This window comes from Choloepus didactylus, chromosome 17 (assembly GCF_015220235.1).
Source record: "Choloepus didactylus isolate mChoDid1 chromosome 17, mChoDid1.pri, whole genome shotgun sequence".
NCBI lineage: Eukaryota > Metazoa > Chordata > Mammalia > Pilosa > Megalonychidae > Choloepus > Choloepus didactylus.
In genome coordinates, this window is record NC_051323.1 from 63,987,637 (window position 1) to 64,001,351 (window position 13,715).

At 36.3% G+C, this 13,715-nt stretch overlaps 1 protein-coding gene across 9 annotated transcripts in view; it reads right to left on the minus strand.

Moving 5' to 3' along the window:
* Nucleotides 1-13,715, minus strand: part of LIMS1 (LIM zinc finger domain containing 1) — a 200,505-nt gene that overhangs the window by 6,768 nt on the left and 180,022 nt on the right. For 8 of the 9 annotated variants that reach the window (XM_037806950.1, XM_037806951.1, XM_037806953.1 and 5 more), the window contains 6 exons: nucleotides 7,302-7,368; nucleotides 6,376-6,496; nucleotides 5,630-5,779; nucleotides 3,990-4,140; nucleotides 3,374-3,466; nucleotides 1,948-1,996 (listed from right to left, as the gene is read on the minus strand). In XM_037806950.1, coding sequence (XP_037662878.1) covers nucleotides 1,948-1,996; nucleotides 3,374-3,466; nucleotides 3,990-4,140; nucleotides 5,630-5,779; nucleotides 6,376-6,496; nucleotides 7,302-7,368 — 631 coding nt within the window. Of the gene's footprint in view, nucleotides 1-1,947; nucleotides 1,997-3,373; nucleotides 3,467-3,989; nucleotides 4,141-5,629; nucleotides 5,780-6,375; nucleotides 6,497-7,301; nucleotides 7,369-13,715 lie in introns of those variants that run through there. The other variant, XR_005212364.1, reaches the window with a different exon arrangement.

The following is a 13,715-nucleotide window of genomic DNA, read 5'->3' on the forward strand; positions in this document are numbered from 1 at the left end:
TTCCAGTGGACAATGCCAGTGTATGTTTAACATCTTTATATTGCTCAGATTTGCTATCCTGGCACAGTGCTTACATACTGGTGTGCTCCTACTTAATTTCTGTTCCTACTGCCATTGACCTGATGGAGAAATAGGAACTAGAAATAATTTTCTAAAATCCAGAATTAACTTGTTCGCCTATAGGATTCTTTCTTCCAAAGCTGACTATAACAAAATAGCTTCCTTTGACAGTTCTTTCATGTGGCAACTGTCTCACGTAGGAGAGAGTAAGTTTTATTTTCAAAGGCACTAAACATTGTCTTCCTGAACTAATCCTTTTGCAAATTGCACTGGGGCTGTGTTTCAGAAAGTATTTCCTGAGTTAGGTGATGTCTGCCGAGAGCCATAAAGCATGCTGAAAACAGGAATGCTTAAAACTTTGCCAGGAAGTTTCTGGCAGAATTGTGTTAGGGACTATTAGCAAACACAGCTGCTTCCTTTCTGTTCCAGTCAATCAGCCCTGCCTAATCACCACAGTACAAGGCTGATACGTGCTAGAAATGCCCACAGATAACTGCCAGATTTTAGCATCAGCAGGCTAAAAGCTACCCTTCCCAACTACCATAGCAGATTGAACTGTTACTAATAAACATTCCCCTATAGTTTCCAAGTTTTATAATTCCAGAGAACTGAAATAGAAACAGGTCTCCAGATCTGCAGGACACCACCTGTAATAAAAGTTTCCAGCATTTCTAGTGTAATAATTCTCTAGCTCTGGGTAGTTGATGAGACTCCACAACAAGACAAGCAGTCTAGAGCTTGGATGGAAGGAATCCCAGCTACATTCCTACTGTCCACAGCCACCAACCTATGCCTATGGAACCCATGATAATTACTTGAAAGAAACATGGAATTATTATTATTATTTTTTTTTCCCAGTGGCTAACAGATTTTTTTTTAAATTCAGTTTTATTGAGATATAATCACATACCATACAATTATCCACGGTGTACAATCAACTGTTCACAGTACCATCATAGAGTTATGCATTCATCACCCCAATCTATTTTTTTTGAAATCTTCATTTTATTGAGATATATTCACATACCACGCAGTCATACAAAACAAATCGTACATTCAATTGTTCACAGTACCATTACATAGTTGTACATTTATCACCTAAATCAATCCCTGACACCTTCATTAGAACACACACAAAAATAACAAGAACAATAATTAAAGTGAAAAAGAGCAATTAAAGTAAAAAAGAACACTGGGTGCCTTTGTCTGTTTGTTTGTTTCCTTCCCCTATTTTTCTACTCATCCACCCATAAACTAGACAAAGGGGAGTGTGGTCCTTATGGCTTTCCCAATCCCACTGTCACCCCTCATAAGCTACATTTTTATACAATTGCCTTCGAGATTCATGGGTTCTGGGTTGCAGTTTGATAGTTTCAGGTATCTACCACTAGCTACCCCAATTCTTTAGAACCTAAAAAGGGTTGTCTAAATTGTGCGTAAGAGTGCCCACCAGAGTGACCTCTCGGCTCCTTTTGGAATCTCTCTGCCTCTGAAGCTTATTTCATTACCTTCCACACCCCCCTTTTGGTCAAGAAGATGTTCTCCATCCCACGATGCCAGGTCTACATTCCTCCCCGGGAGTCATATTCCATGAGAAACATGGTATTATATACAGAATCTGCATTTTGAGTCACAGCCTTAGACTGAACTTGAAATGCTTAACATGAGCTTAAAATACTATTATAAATGAATAACAAACCCAACTCTTAAGAAACTATAGTTTCACTGCTAGAGATTGTTTGCTTGGGAAATATGCCAAATAAAGTGAAAAAGTAACTGATAATCATCACATTAAAAATAGCAATCATGGACCTCTGTCAATTTTCACATTACCCAAGTTCTTTTCATGTCAAAATGGTGTCATATAAAATCCACACAGATACTTACCATCACCTTCTATAACACGGTTACAGTGGAAACAAACGTCACCAAATAGCTGGAAATGAAAAAAAAAAGTAAAAGTTCAAGATGTGTTAGAACGAAGTTTTAGAATACTGATTATGTGATATAATTTCAGTTCTTTCTGAAATTCTGGTAAACCAGAATTTATCGTAACTAGAGAAAATTAGTACAAGTTGATTGGCTAGTTTTTCCATTTTACAATTAAAATAATTTACTTTTCATCACTTAAGAAAAAAATCTCTCTAGAGGACAATCTCAGCACCAAAATTAAGTGTGATAATGAATTTGTGAGCCCATACTAGTAAAAATAGATATATAAATAAACATATAAATGTGGGAGAAGGGATATTGCTTACAGTAGAATGCTGAAGGTCACCTAAGTGTGGAGTGAGGTGGAAAATTACCATTTTGCAACCTTCAGAGTAAAGACCTGATCAGACAAGAATCATCCAGGGGTGCTAAATCCATAGGGAATTTTGATGAGGAACAGGATATTTGCACGGTTTTAAGGTCAGTGCCTACACGTTGCTTATTAGTTGCAAGGGAAGGGGGGAAGAGCAGTAATTATACAGCAGAGACATAAGATGACAACTTGACTGGGTGATCACCAGTGAGGGAGAGACGGACATTGTGTGCCTTCAGATGGGATATGCTGAGAAGGACAAACATCCCCTATGCAATTATGCATTCCAGTCCAGAATGCATAACCTCAATGCATTCACGAAGACACAGACAAACCCAAAATGAGAACCATTCTATTAAAAACATGGGGATGGAAAAGGATTCTGTATTCTTCAAGAATGTCAATGTTGTAAAAAAACAAAGAAAGGCTCTGGAAATGTTCCAGATTAATGGAGGTTAAAGAGACATGAAAACGTTAGACTGGATCTAGTACTGGAATGGGAAAAATAATGCTACAATGACACTATTGGGTCAAGTGACAAAATTGGAATATGGCCAATGGATTGAAGTATTATATCAATATTAATAATGGTACTGCAGTTAAATAAGAGAATTTCTATATTCGTGGGAAATATACACTAAACTATTTAGGGGTAAAGAACCATGATATATGTAACTTACTGTCAAAAGCTTCAGAAAAAAATTGTATATACATACATATATGTATACATATATTTGTACATAAATATATGTGTATTTTTATAGACAGAACAAGAAAGTGCTTGCGAATGATGAAGCAAATGGTGAATCTGAGTAAAGGGTATACAAATATTCCTTTTATTTTTATTTTGCAACTTTTCTGTGAGTCTGAAACTGTTTCCAAATAAAAGCTAAAAGCAAATATCTACAGACCAATCTACATTTTTCCAGGAGATTGTTTTGTAGCTAAAATACTGATAAACTCAAATTCATAAAAGTCGATCTGGTATCCAGTGAGCATAACTGATACCTGGTTATAGTGGGTTTCACAATACGCCAGGCCCTTCCTCTCATAATGGCGATGTCCAAGAAATGGCTTTTCACACTTGGCACAAACAAAATGCTGAAAAAAATTGCTATAGGTCATTATGTTTTGTAAGCATTTACTGTGGTAACATACGTAACACAAAATTTCCCATTTTAGCCATTTCCATGTGTAGAATTCAGACTTCATTTTTCAATTGCCATATCTTAGTTATTTACTTAAGTAAAACTCCAAAATTAAAATATCTTCAGAGAAGATCCATGAAAGTTTGAAGTAGTCATTTCATTTGGCCACAGGTCACCCCTCCAATACTTCTACGGTTGTAATTCAGGTGTAAGCCTTTGATGAACCACTTTGCAAAGAGATGAAAATCTTAGTAGCGTAAGGGAGGGCCTGCTGCTGGACATGGACCATGAGGTTTCTTGTCTTAGAAAGGATTTAAAAACAAAAGTGCACATCCTGTATCATTACTGAGAGATCACAAAAGCAGTCTAGTTCATATTCTTAATTTTCTACAAAATTAATTGCCATTAAAATGCCCATATTAAACCTTTAGACTCTACTAATATTGCCAAGCACACCCGAACCATTTAAAACTGACCTCCACATGCCACTGCTTGCCCATGGCATTCACCACGCGCCCTTCAATGGGCCGTCGACAGGCACCACAGATGGGGACACCCATTTTGTCGTGGCATGGCAAGCAGTACAGCTCCCCTTTCAGCTCCCGGGCATCAGCAGTCAGCTCCTTTCTGTCAGTGAGAAAGAAACCCCACTGAATAATACACCAAGAGAGATAAAAACAGGCAACCAGTTTGGCTAACACACGTTTTAGAAGGTTTTTAAAGGTATCACTAATGCTATTCCTGATACCATTTTTTCATTAGAGGTGATCAGAGTAACCTGAATTAATAGGCTTGAATGGGTTCCAGATTCCAATCAAAACATCAATATAATGTAATAATGATAAGATTCAGGAATAAGTCAGATACATATCATTACACTGGTTCTATCTGTCATTTCCTTACCATATTATCACATTATATTTTTGTCCACTTGTCTTCCTTAAAAAAGGTAGAGGAGAATAGTAACAGCTCTCAGGGCAGATGCACTGATATTCCTTTCCAAACTAACTGAGGAGTTTGGAGACTAGTTCCACCTATAATTTTTTAAACTTTTATAAACTGTTAAGAACAGTTATAGGTTTAATAAAAAAATAAACAAATGAAATTCCCAGAATTTTCCTGTTTCAAATGCTTAAATTAGCTATTATTTTCAGTCTCCTGAATCATTAAATATTTAGCCAGAAATGGTCACAATCAGGCATATAGACTGGTTTGAAATTCATCTGTTTTAAATAATTACCTAAGAGACATGCTAATGAAAAAAGGACAAAAAAAGTCCCACAAGAAGGAGGAGAGGCAAGAAAACTAGATAAGGTACAAACTGATAATTCAATAACAAGGTAAGGTAGCTGTACTTAAATCATAAAACTATTTTCTTAATCTTAGGCTCCCCTGTCTCCTGCCTCCGTACTATAATTTTGCATATAAACTCACGTTAACTATAGAAATGTATCTTTTTCCATTACATTTTTATACTAGATAGCATATTTAGAAAAACATACCCTAACAATTCATCATGAGTTTCTGAAGAAGAAAAAAGTTCTCTTTATATATAAATCAAGCAAAATTAAATAAATGAAATTTAAGATATTTTAAGATACCCTAATTATTACAAATGTACAAATTATGTATGTACAGAGATAAGGCTTTTAACAAAGTTTTAAAATTGGATTCTGTATTGGAAAAACAGTGATGAAAGACAGTTTTTGGAATAATTGGGAAAATTTTAATAAGGGCTGATATTTAATGATATTTAGGATTATACATAATTTTCTTAAGTATGATTTTATCAGAGAATATCCTTATTCTCAGGAGCTAAATCTGAGGGTTATGATGTCTGCTTCCTGCTTGCTACTCACACACACACTGCACAAGGGACAGCATGAGCTGCACACCCACTTATCTGTGACAAAATGTTAACTGGTGAAACTAGGTAAAGTTATACAGGTGTTCACTGTATTATTTTCTTGGTTTTCTGTAGGTTTAAAATTTTCCAAATTAAAAGTTGGAGAAAAACAATTTGGTTTGCTGGAGTAATGGAAACATAGATAAATGCAATCTCTTACTTCATTTCCACTGTTTGTGCAAATAAGAAAAAGAAAAGAAATCATAATACCCGCAGTTGGCACAGTTGAAATGATCTGGATGGTAAGGGTCATTCTTGAATATCAGAGGTTGCTCATCAATGATGGCATGGCATTTCTGGCAAATGTATTTTCCAAGACCTCTGGCTTTCTCACGATTATGACAGGGGCGACAGAGATGTCTAAACAGAGTAACACTTGATTAGAAACTTAAATTTAAAATCTAGGGCTTTTCCTACTAATTAAAAATACTCGTGCTTCCTCTACCTCTGAAGAGTTAAAGAAACAACTGCTTTAAAAAAAATCACTGCTATGCTTAATAGATCAGAATAAAGCTTTTTTTTTTTAACAAGAAAAATTATTTAAATATCCTTCTGACTTAGGCTGCATTACCCATAACATGATGACAAATAAATAAAAACCAAAGTGATACTTAAAATTCAGCTTTTAAAAAGTCTAAAGGTATAAACACTATTTGCAAAAATAACACTGTAAATATTTATTTCAACTCTAACAATCTGCCTGATTTTTGAGAAACTCCATCTATCTACCTGGCTCCCATTTGGTGGCCCAGGTATGCTTAGCAGCCATGCTCTATCGCAAGGAAATTCTAGGGTATTTTCCTAGAAGGCATCAGGTAATCACTGAAGTCCAGGAGTTCCTATACTCTAAATTCAGCTTCTTAGAGCACTGCCCTACACTGTCAGAAGAGAAATATGCATGATCCTGAAACAGTCACTTTATCCACCCACATCTAATGAGGATGAAAAACTCCTACCTCCCTGCATTCTTGACAAACCCAATATCTGCCAAAACCTCCTGACAGAGGTCACAGCGGAAACACTCGGGATGCCAGCTGTTATTCATGGCTTTAATAACTCGGCCAATGATGAATTCACCTGTGGGAAAATAGCATATATAGGACGTCCAGTGTGGCACCTATTACTTAAGCAATAAGGAAGAAAACATTAGGAAAAAAAATGTTTAAACCTTTTTTCACAAATATGAGTTTTTTGTGTGTGTGTCTACCAGAGTAAGCACTTCATTAGGGGAAAAAAAAAATGCCTTTATTTAATCTGAGCCCTAGGATTTTATTGTACAGCCATATTTTTGAGCTGACAACACATTTCTCAATCTTGGCTTTCCTTTTTCAAACTATGTACTGGGCTTTTTTGAATGTCTTTGGGTTATTTCTGGTCATTGACACAAACAATTGAAATCCACAGTACATTTCACTGTGACCCATACTTAACTTCTTCTTTCAAAAAACCTTTAGAATGTTCTACTTGGTTTCTCCAATCTCTGGAAACCTTCTAATAGATTGTTAGTAAGGAGTGAAGTGGCTAAAAGGCAAGTGAGTCAAGAACTGATTGTCTTCCTTCTTATCTCTTTCCTGGCAATTCCAAAAGCAAATAGATGAAGGTTGCATTAACAGGGGAAAAGAACATTCCAAAAGATAAATCAACAGAAGTCCTAATTAGTCCCTAAATACCTTTAAACAAGATGTCCTTAAAAACCAATTCCTTCTGGTTTTGATACTCTTCCAGTCTGCTATATATTAACAGGGAAGAGGACTGATAAAGTTCTTAATAGTTATTTATAATGAGTATCAAAAAAATTTTACCATTGTTACTTTAATAGTGTTAAACGATTTCAATTATTTTGAAACTTACTTTTTATTTCATATTCAGTAGTAAAACTTACCACACTGATGACAGCAAGGAGCAAAAAGCATCTGAAAATCATGTTCACAGTACTTCCTCCCTTCAAACTGAAATGCAAAGTACCATCAACTTATAAATACGAAACAATCACAGGATGAATATGACTATTCTCTCTCTCTATATATATTCACATAGATTTCCTATATGTCTATATAGGAAAGATGTTTTCAAGCTAAAAAGCCTGATCTAAGAATTTATAATTTTGCTTGGAATTTTAGAAGCAGATGTACCTTTGTACCTTTCAATATATCTCCATTTTAGCAGTGGAAAGACACCCTGAACAAACTGCGACTGGAATATGCCTCCAGAGTACAGTGACCTTGCTCGCCTCTAACTACGTTTAATTGTTTTTTAGTTCACATACTCAAATGCCTTTAAGAATCTGATGAAAGCTATGGGACCCCTCTCTCCAGGAGACATTCATGTACATGACATTTTTTTTTTTTTATAGGGAACTTTAAAATCTTTTATTTTGAGATAATTTATATTCACTTACAGTTGTAGGAAATACTTAGGGGGAGGTCCCATATACTCTTTTTTTTTTTTTTTTTTTTCGGTTTTTCTCTTCTAAGCAAGTTTATTGAGATATATTCACACACCATATAGTCCATCCAAAGTATACAATCAGTGGTTCACAGTATCATCACAGTTGCATGTACACGACATTTTGCAAGCAGTTTTGGAGGATTCATAAACACCTTGAAGCACTTCTAGGATGCCATATTAAGAACCTCTATTATCTGCACTCAAGTTGTTAAATAAAAGATGTAGTAGAATACCACTAATCCTAATAGAAGAATATGAGAAACGCTAAAAAGCAAAGACAGAACAACGGAGAGCTGCATCAGTTGTGTTTCATGAAAATGCAGGTGGTCGTGAAATGGTAGGAATTCCTATGGGTAGGAATGCCACAGGAAAAACACCTCAGCTGTCTAAGCAGAGAACGAGCAGGGCACAGCTGATTCAAAACGTGCGGTAATATATTCCATTCACATGACATTTTACATCTTGTAAAGTGTGTTTATAAAGACTGCCCCACATGATCCTCCCCTAAACCCTGTTAGGTAGGCAGGTGAGGAAATATGGTCTAGAGAAGACAAGTAATTGACCCAAGGTCAAAGAGCCAGCCAATTGCAAAACTCCATTCCACATTTTTTAGGTTGCTATCTAAACTTTTTCATTTTTTAATGTTTAAATATTTACCGAGGTTAAATATTCTAGCATATTTTAATATTATAACTTAAAAAAAAAAACCATTAAATCTTTTAAATATGCACAATGGAATCAAAATACCATAGTGATTTGATACCGACCAAAACCCAATTTTTAACAGTTGGCAATTTTACATCCTTCTTTTCTCTCCTTGAACTATTTCCATTTCACTTTCACCACAGAATTTTATCCTATTGTAAGATATTTTAAATACTTAAATCTAAGTGATCATCAAACCATACTTCTCTGTAATTAAAATGCATATTTAACATGAAACTTTAAATCTGTTTTACTTTCTGAATCCATAAATCTCTAAAGGTTAAAATTTTCTTACTTCTGGATTAAGTTATTATTATACAAATTTTGATGATTCTTCTTTTTTTTTTCAACTATTGCTTGTATCTTACTGCTAGACTGAGTCAGGGATCAGCAGTAATTATAGGTCTATGTTCTACTTTGGGGTCTGCTTTTTTAAAAAAAGTATATGCTAAGAAATCTTTTCCACCTAAATAAGTCAAGGTAATTGCCACAGTAATGTCTACCCCTGATTATTTGAACTCCTTACAAGTTATATGTTCCAAATCACATTGTTTGAGTATTAAAATCTACTTTAATGATAGATCAGCTGTCAAATCAATTTCCCCAAATGGCTGCAGATTTAGTCCATTCAATTTACTGAAAGTATCCACCCAGCTTAATTGGCAAAGCCAGTCCTCACTGTCAAACCAGTCCAATCAGATTGGTTTTCTGCCAGAAAAAGTCTTGCTTCATTTTTTTAATTCAAATGAATAAGCTCTAATATACTTAATATATCCACTGTAAGGTTACAAGTTACAAACAAAAGATATTAAATCTATATGCTGTCACTCAAAACTTAGTTTGTAACAATGCATTGGAATGTGTAGCCCAAAGTAAAAGTTATTTATAAAGTGAGACATATTCCTTTGCTGAATGTATGTTATGTACTTGTATACAAATATAACATTTTTAGCAACAATTAAAAAAAGAAATCAAGTATAAAACATCAGAAATAACTACATTTAGTTAGAAATAATCAACTTTTACTCTGTATTTAATGAAAGAGAAAAGAAGTATATTGCTTTAAAAAACTAGTCCAACTAGCATTTACATGGTATCTGTTAATAGAAGGTAGAAGATTTAAAATAAACATATAAAATGAAATAAAATTAGGATTGACAATAATTTGAATAAACTACAATAAATTGGCTGTATTTGTAATTTGAATAAGTATTTCAAGATATACTTCAAAATAAACCTATAACAGAACATATTATAGAGTCAGAATGCTGGCTGTGGACCCAGATTGCCCGAATTCAGCTCCGGGTGAAATCACTGCCTGGCTACGTAGCCTTGGGCAAGCTGCTTGACCTCTCAGTGGCTCACAGAGTCACAAACCCATTGTGTTAGTTTGAATGTATTATGACCCCCAAACGCCATTATCTTTGATGTAATCTTGTGTGGGCAGACCTATGAGTGTTAATTAGATTGTAATTCTTTGAGTGTTTCCATGGAGATGAGCCCCACCCAACTGTGGGTGATGACTCTGTCTGGATAATTTCCATGAAGGTGTTGGCCCATCCATTCAGGGTGGGTCTGAATTAAATTACTGGAACACTACATAAGATCAGAAAGAAGGAGCAAGCTGCTACAGACAAAAGGGACACTTTGAAGAATGCACTGGAACTGAGAGGGGAGCTTCAGCTTACTGAGACATTTTGGAGATGGCCTTTGAAAGCAGACTTTTGCTCTGGAGAAGCTAAGAGAGGACAAATGCCCCAAGAGCAACTAAGAGTGACATTTTTGAGGAGCTGAAGCCTAGAGAGGAACATCCTGGAAGAAAGCTATTTTGAAACAAGAACTTTGGAGCAGACACCAGCCATGCGCCTTCCCAGCTAACAGAGGTTTTCTCAACACCAGTGGCCTTCCACCAGTGAAGGTACCAGATTGTTGATACTTATTTATGGCCTTAAGACTGTAACCTTGTAACCAAATAAACCCCTTGTATAAAAGCCGATCCGTTTCTGGTGTTTTGCATTCCAGCAGCATTAGCAAACTAGAACACCCATTAACACACACTCACCATGATCACCATTTCTCACTAATGCTTTCTTTGCTTTGCTCTCACAGGATTCTCCCTTAAAAAGCATGGATTCTTTTGAAATTAGGTGATGAAAAAGGCAAAGTCCTAAAAGGAAAGCTGATGTGACCACTCCCACCAGTCTCCAACTCTGTCGTATAACGAAATATAGAACATCCAACACAGTTCCAGAGCCACACTTCATCCTTAACAAGAAAATACATAAGGCAGAGAACGATTTGGAAGTCTTCTAAGTTTAAGGAGTCTTGATTAATACCTTTGTTTGATGTCCTGGAGTAATACAGATTGAGATTCTTTTCTTTTGTAAAGTGGGAGAAGTAAGTAACTAGTGTGAATAGAAGTATATTATGAGGCAAATCAATTTTAAGAAAAAGAATCCAGAAATTAAAACCTTTGAGACCAGGATACAAGAAATCTATTCACTTGAAACCACCCATATTGCAAATCTCTTGCAGGCCCTGGGGTATGCTTACCCCAGTCCAAGTAGAACTGCTTTAATTCCAAGCAGAGAACTTCTTTTGCTATAATGAGCTACCTCTATTCTACAGTATGTAGAAATGATTCAATGCAGTCAGCTAAGAAGGCATAAGTTCTGAGTCTGGGAGAAATAAAACTCTAGGATATAAAATGAAGAAAAATCAGAAATCATAAATTTGAAAAAATCAAAACTCATATATAGGGAGGCAGGGCAAGATGATAGCATAGGGAGGTGTGAGATTTAGTTAGTACCCTAGAATAACTAGCAAATAGCCAAAAACCATTAGTAAATAGTCTGAGACAAATGTCAGGGGGACTTCTGTGACTGGACAACATCGTACACCAGTTTGGAATGGGTGGAACAGCTGAGATCGCAGCACAGAACTGTCAGTAAAGCTCCCCAAACTGTGGCGCTGGTGCCCCTCCCCCACCAGTATGGCAGGCTCTTTTGGAACATGTAGGAACAAGAAGCAGTCCCTGCCAGGAGCATGGGAATGTACCTCTACCTAGCTCCAACTGCAGTATTAATTAACAAATCTGGACTACTGAATACAAGCTACAAGCACAGATAAACCTGGAGCAAGTAGGAAAGGAACCAAAGGCTTCTCCTGGCAGAGAGGAGGCAGGGCTAACTGAAAACAAAACAAAATAAATAAAAACAGAGGCTTTTGGAGTTGGCTGAGCTCAGAATATTGGAAAAAGGCTGTGTTGCCAGAAAAAGGGCACACGGAACTGGGTACCAACTCCAGTTCTGGCCTGGTAAACTGGAGGGCTGGGGACTAGCTCTGAAAAGGGGACTTCTTTTGTTTTTTCCTTTTTTTTTCCCTCTGATTCTAACTAGCTCATTAGAGAAAGCTTTAGGCATTTTCAATTGTCAGCACTGACCCAGGCAAGGGTAGAGTTAAGTAGTCAAAGGAAAACTCAAGTATAGGAGATAATTCCCTAAAGGAATTATTTTCCCTAAAAAAGAGGGGGCAGGGCCCAGCTCAAGTGGCAGCCCTCCCTCAGACCCCAGGGCCTGGGGAAAAAAAAAAAAAAAAAAAAAAAGAAATAGCTTAAGCTTGGCTTCTGACACCCTTGGCCCCTGGCTGGGACAGGGTCCACACTGAGAATTAAAGGCACCACACTTCTTTACACTGGTGGGGAGCTGTGGGCTGAAAAGTGCCACCCGCTGGGCAGGATAGGAAAAGCACAGAGTCTTGAGGCCTCACAGGAAAGTATGATAACCTGCTGGGTCTCATCCTCAGGGAAACCTGATATAGATTACACTGTCCTGAGACCAGGGCCTGCCTTGTCTGGGAAAATCTGATTGGGGTAATAAAGGAAACCAGATGCCTAGACAAGAAAAAATTAAGAATCATACTAGGAAAAATGAAGATATGGTGCAAAGGAACAAACTTATACCGCAAATGAGATATAGGATTTGAAACATCTAATTAAAGATCTTTCAACAAATATGCTGATTCAATTCAAAAATCAAATCAATGAGTTGAGGGAAAATATGGCAAAAGAGATGGAGGATATAAAGACATCAAGTGAATATAAGGAAGAACTCAAAAGTTTGAAAAAACAATTGGCAGAACTTATGGGAATGAAAGGCACAATAGAAGAGATGAAAAGCACAATGGAGACATACAACAGCAGACTTGAAGAGGCAGAAGAAAGGATTCATGAACTAGAGGACAGGACATTGGAAATCCTACACACAAAAGAACAGATAGAGAAAAGAATGGAAAAATATGAGCAGGGTCTCAGGGAATTGAAGGACAACATGAAGCACATGACTATATGTGTCATGGGTGTCCCAGAAGGAGAAGAAAAGGGGAAAGGGGCGGAAAGAATAACTGAGGAAATAACCACTGAAAATTTTCCATAACTTACAAAACACATAAAATTACAGATCCAAGAAGTGCAACATACCCCAAACAGAACAGATCTTAGTAGACTGACTCCAAGACACTTAACAATCAGATTATCAAATATCAAAGACAAAGACAGAATTCAGAAAGCAGCAAGAGAAAAGCAATCCATCACATACAAGGGAAGCTTTGATAAGACTATGTGGATTTCTCAGTAGAAACCATGGAGGTGAGAAGGCAGTGGTATGATACATTTAAGATACGGAAAGAGAAAAACTGCCAACCAAGAATCCTATATCCTGCAAAACTGTCCTTCAAAAATGAGGGAGATTTTAAAATATTTTCAGACAAACAGACACTGAGAGAGTTTGTGAATAAGATACCTGCTCTACAAGAAATACTAAAGGGAGCACTACAGGCAGATAGGAAAAGACAGGAGAGAGAGGTTTGGAGAAGAATGAAGAAATGAAGACTATCAGTAAGGAGAAAAAGAGAGAGGAAAAAAATAAAAATAAACTAAGATATGACATATAAAATCCAAAAGACAAAATGGTAGAAATAGACATTATGTTGAGTGAAATTAGTCAGAAACAAAGGAAGGCTACTGTATGGTCTCATGAATATGAACTAATATTGATGAGTTAAATTTGAGAGTTGAGATCACAGGTTATCAGGAATAGAAAGAGGTTAGAGATCGGGCATTTGATGCTGAAGGAGTACAGAAGGT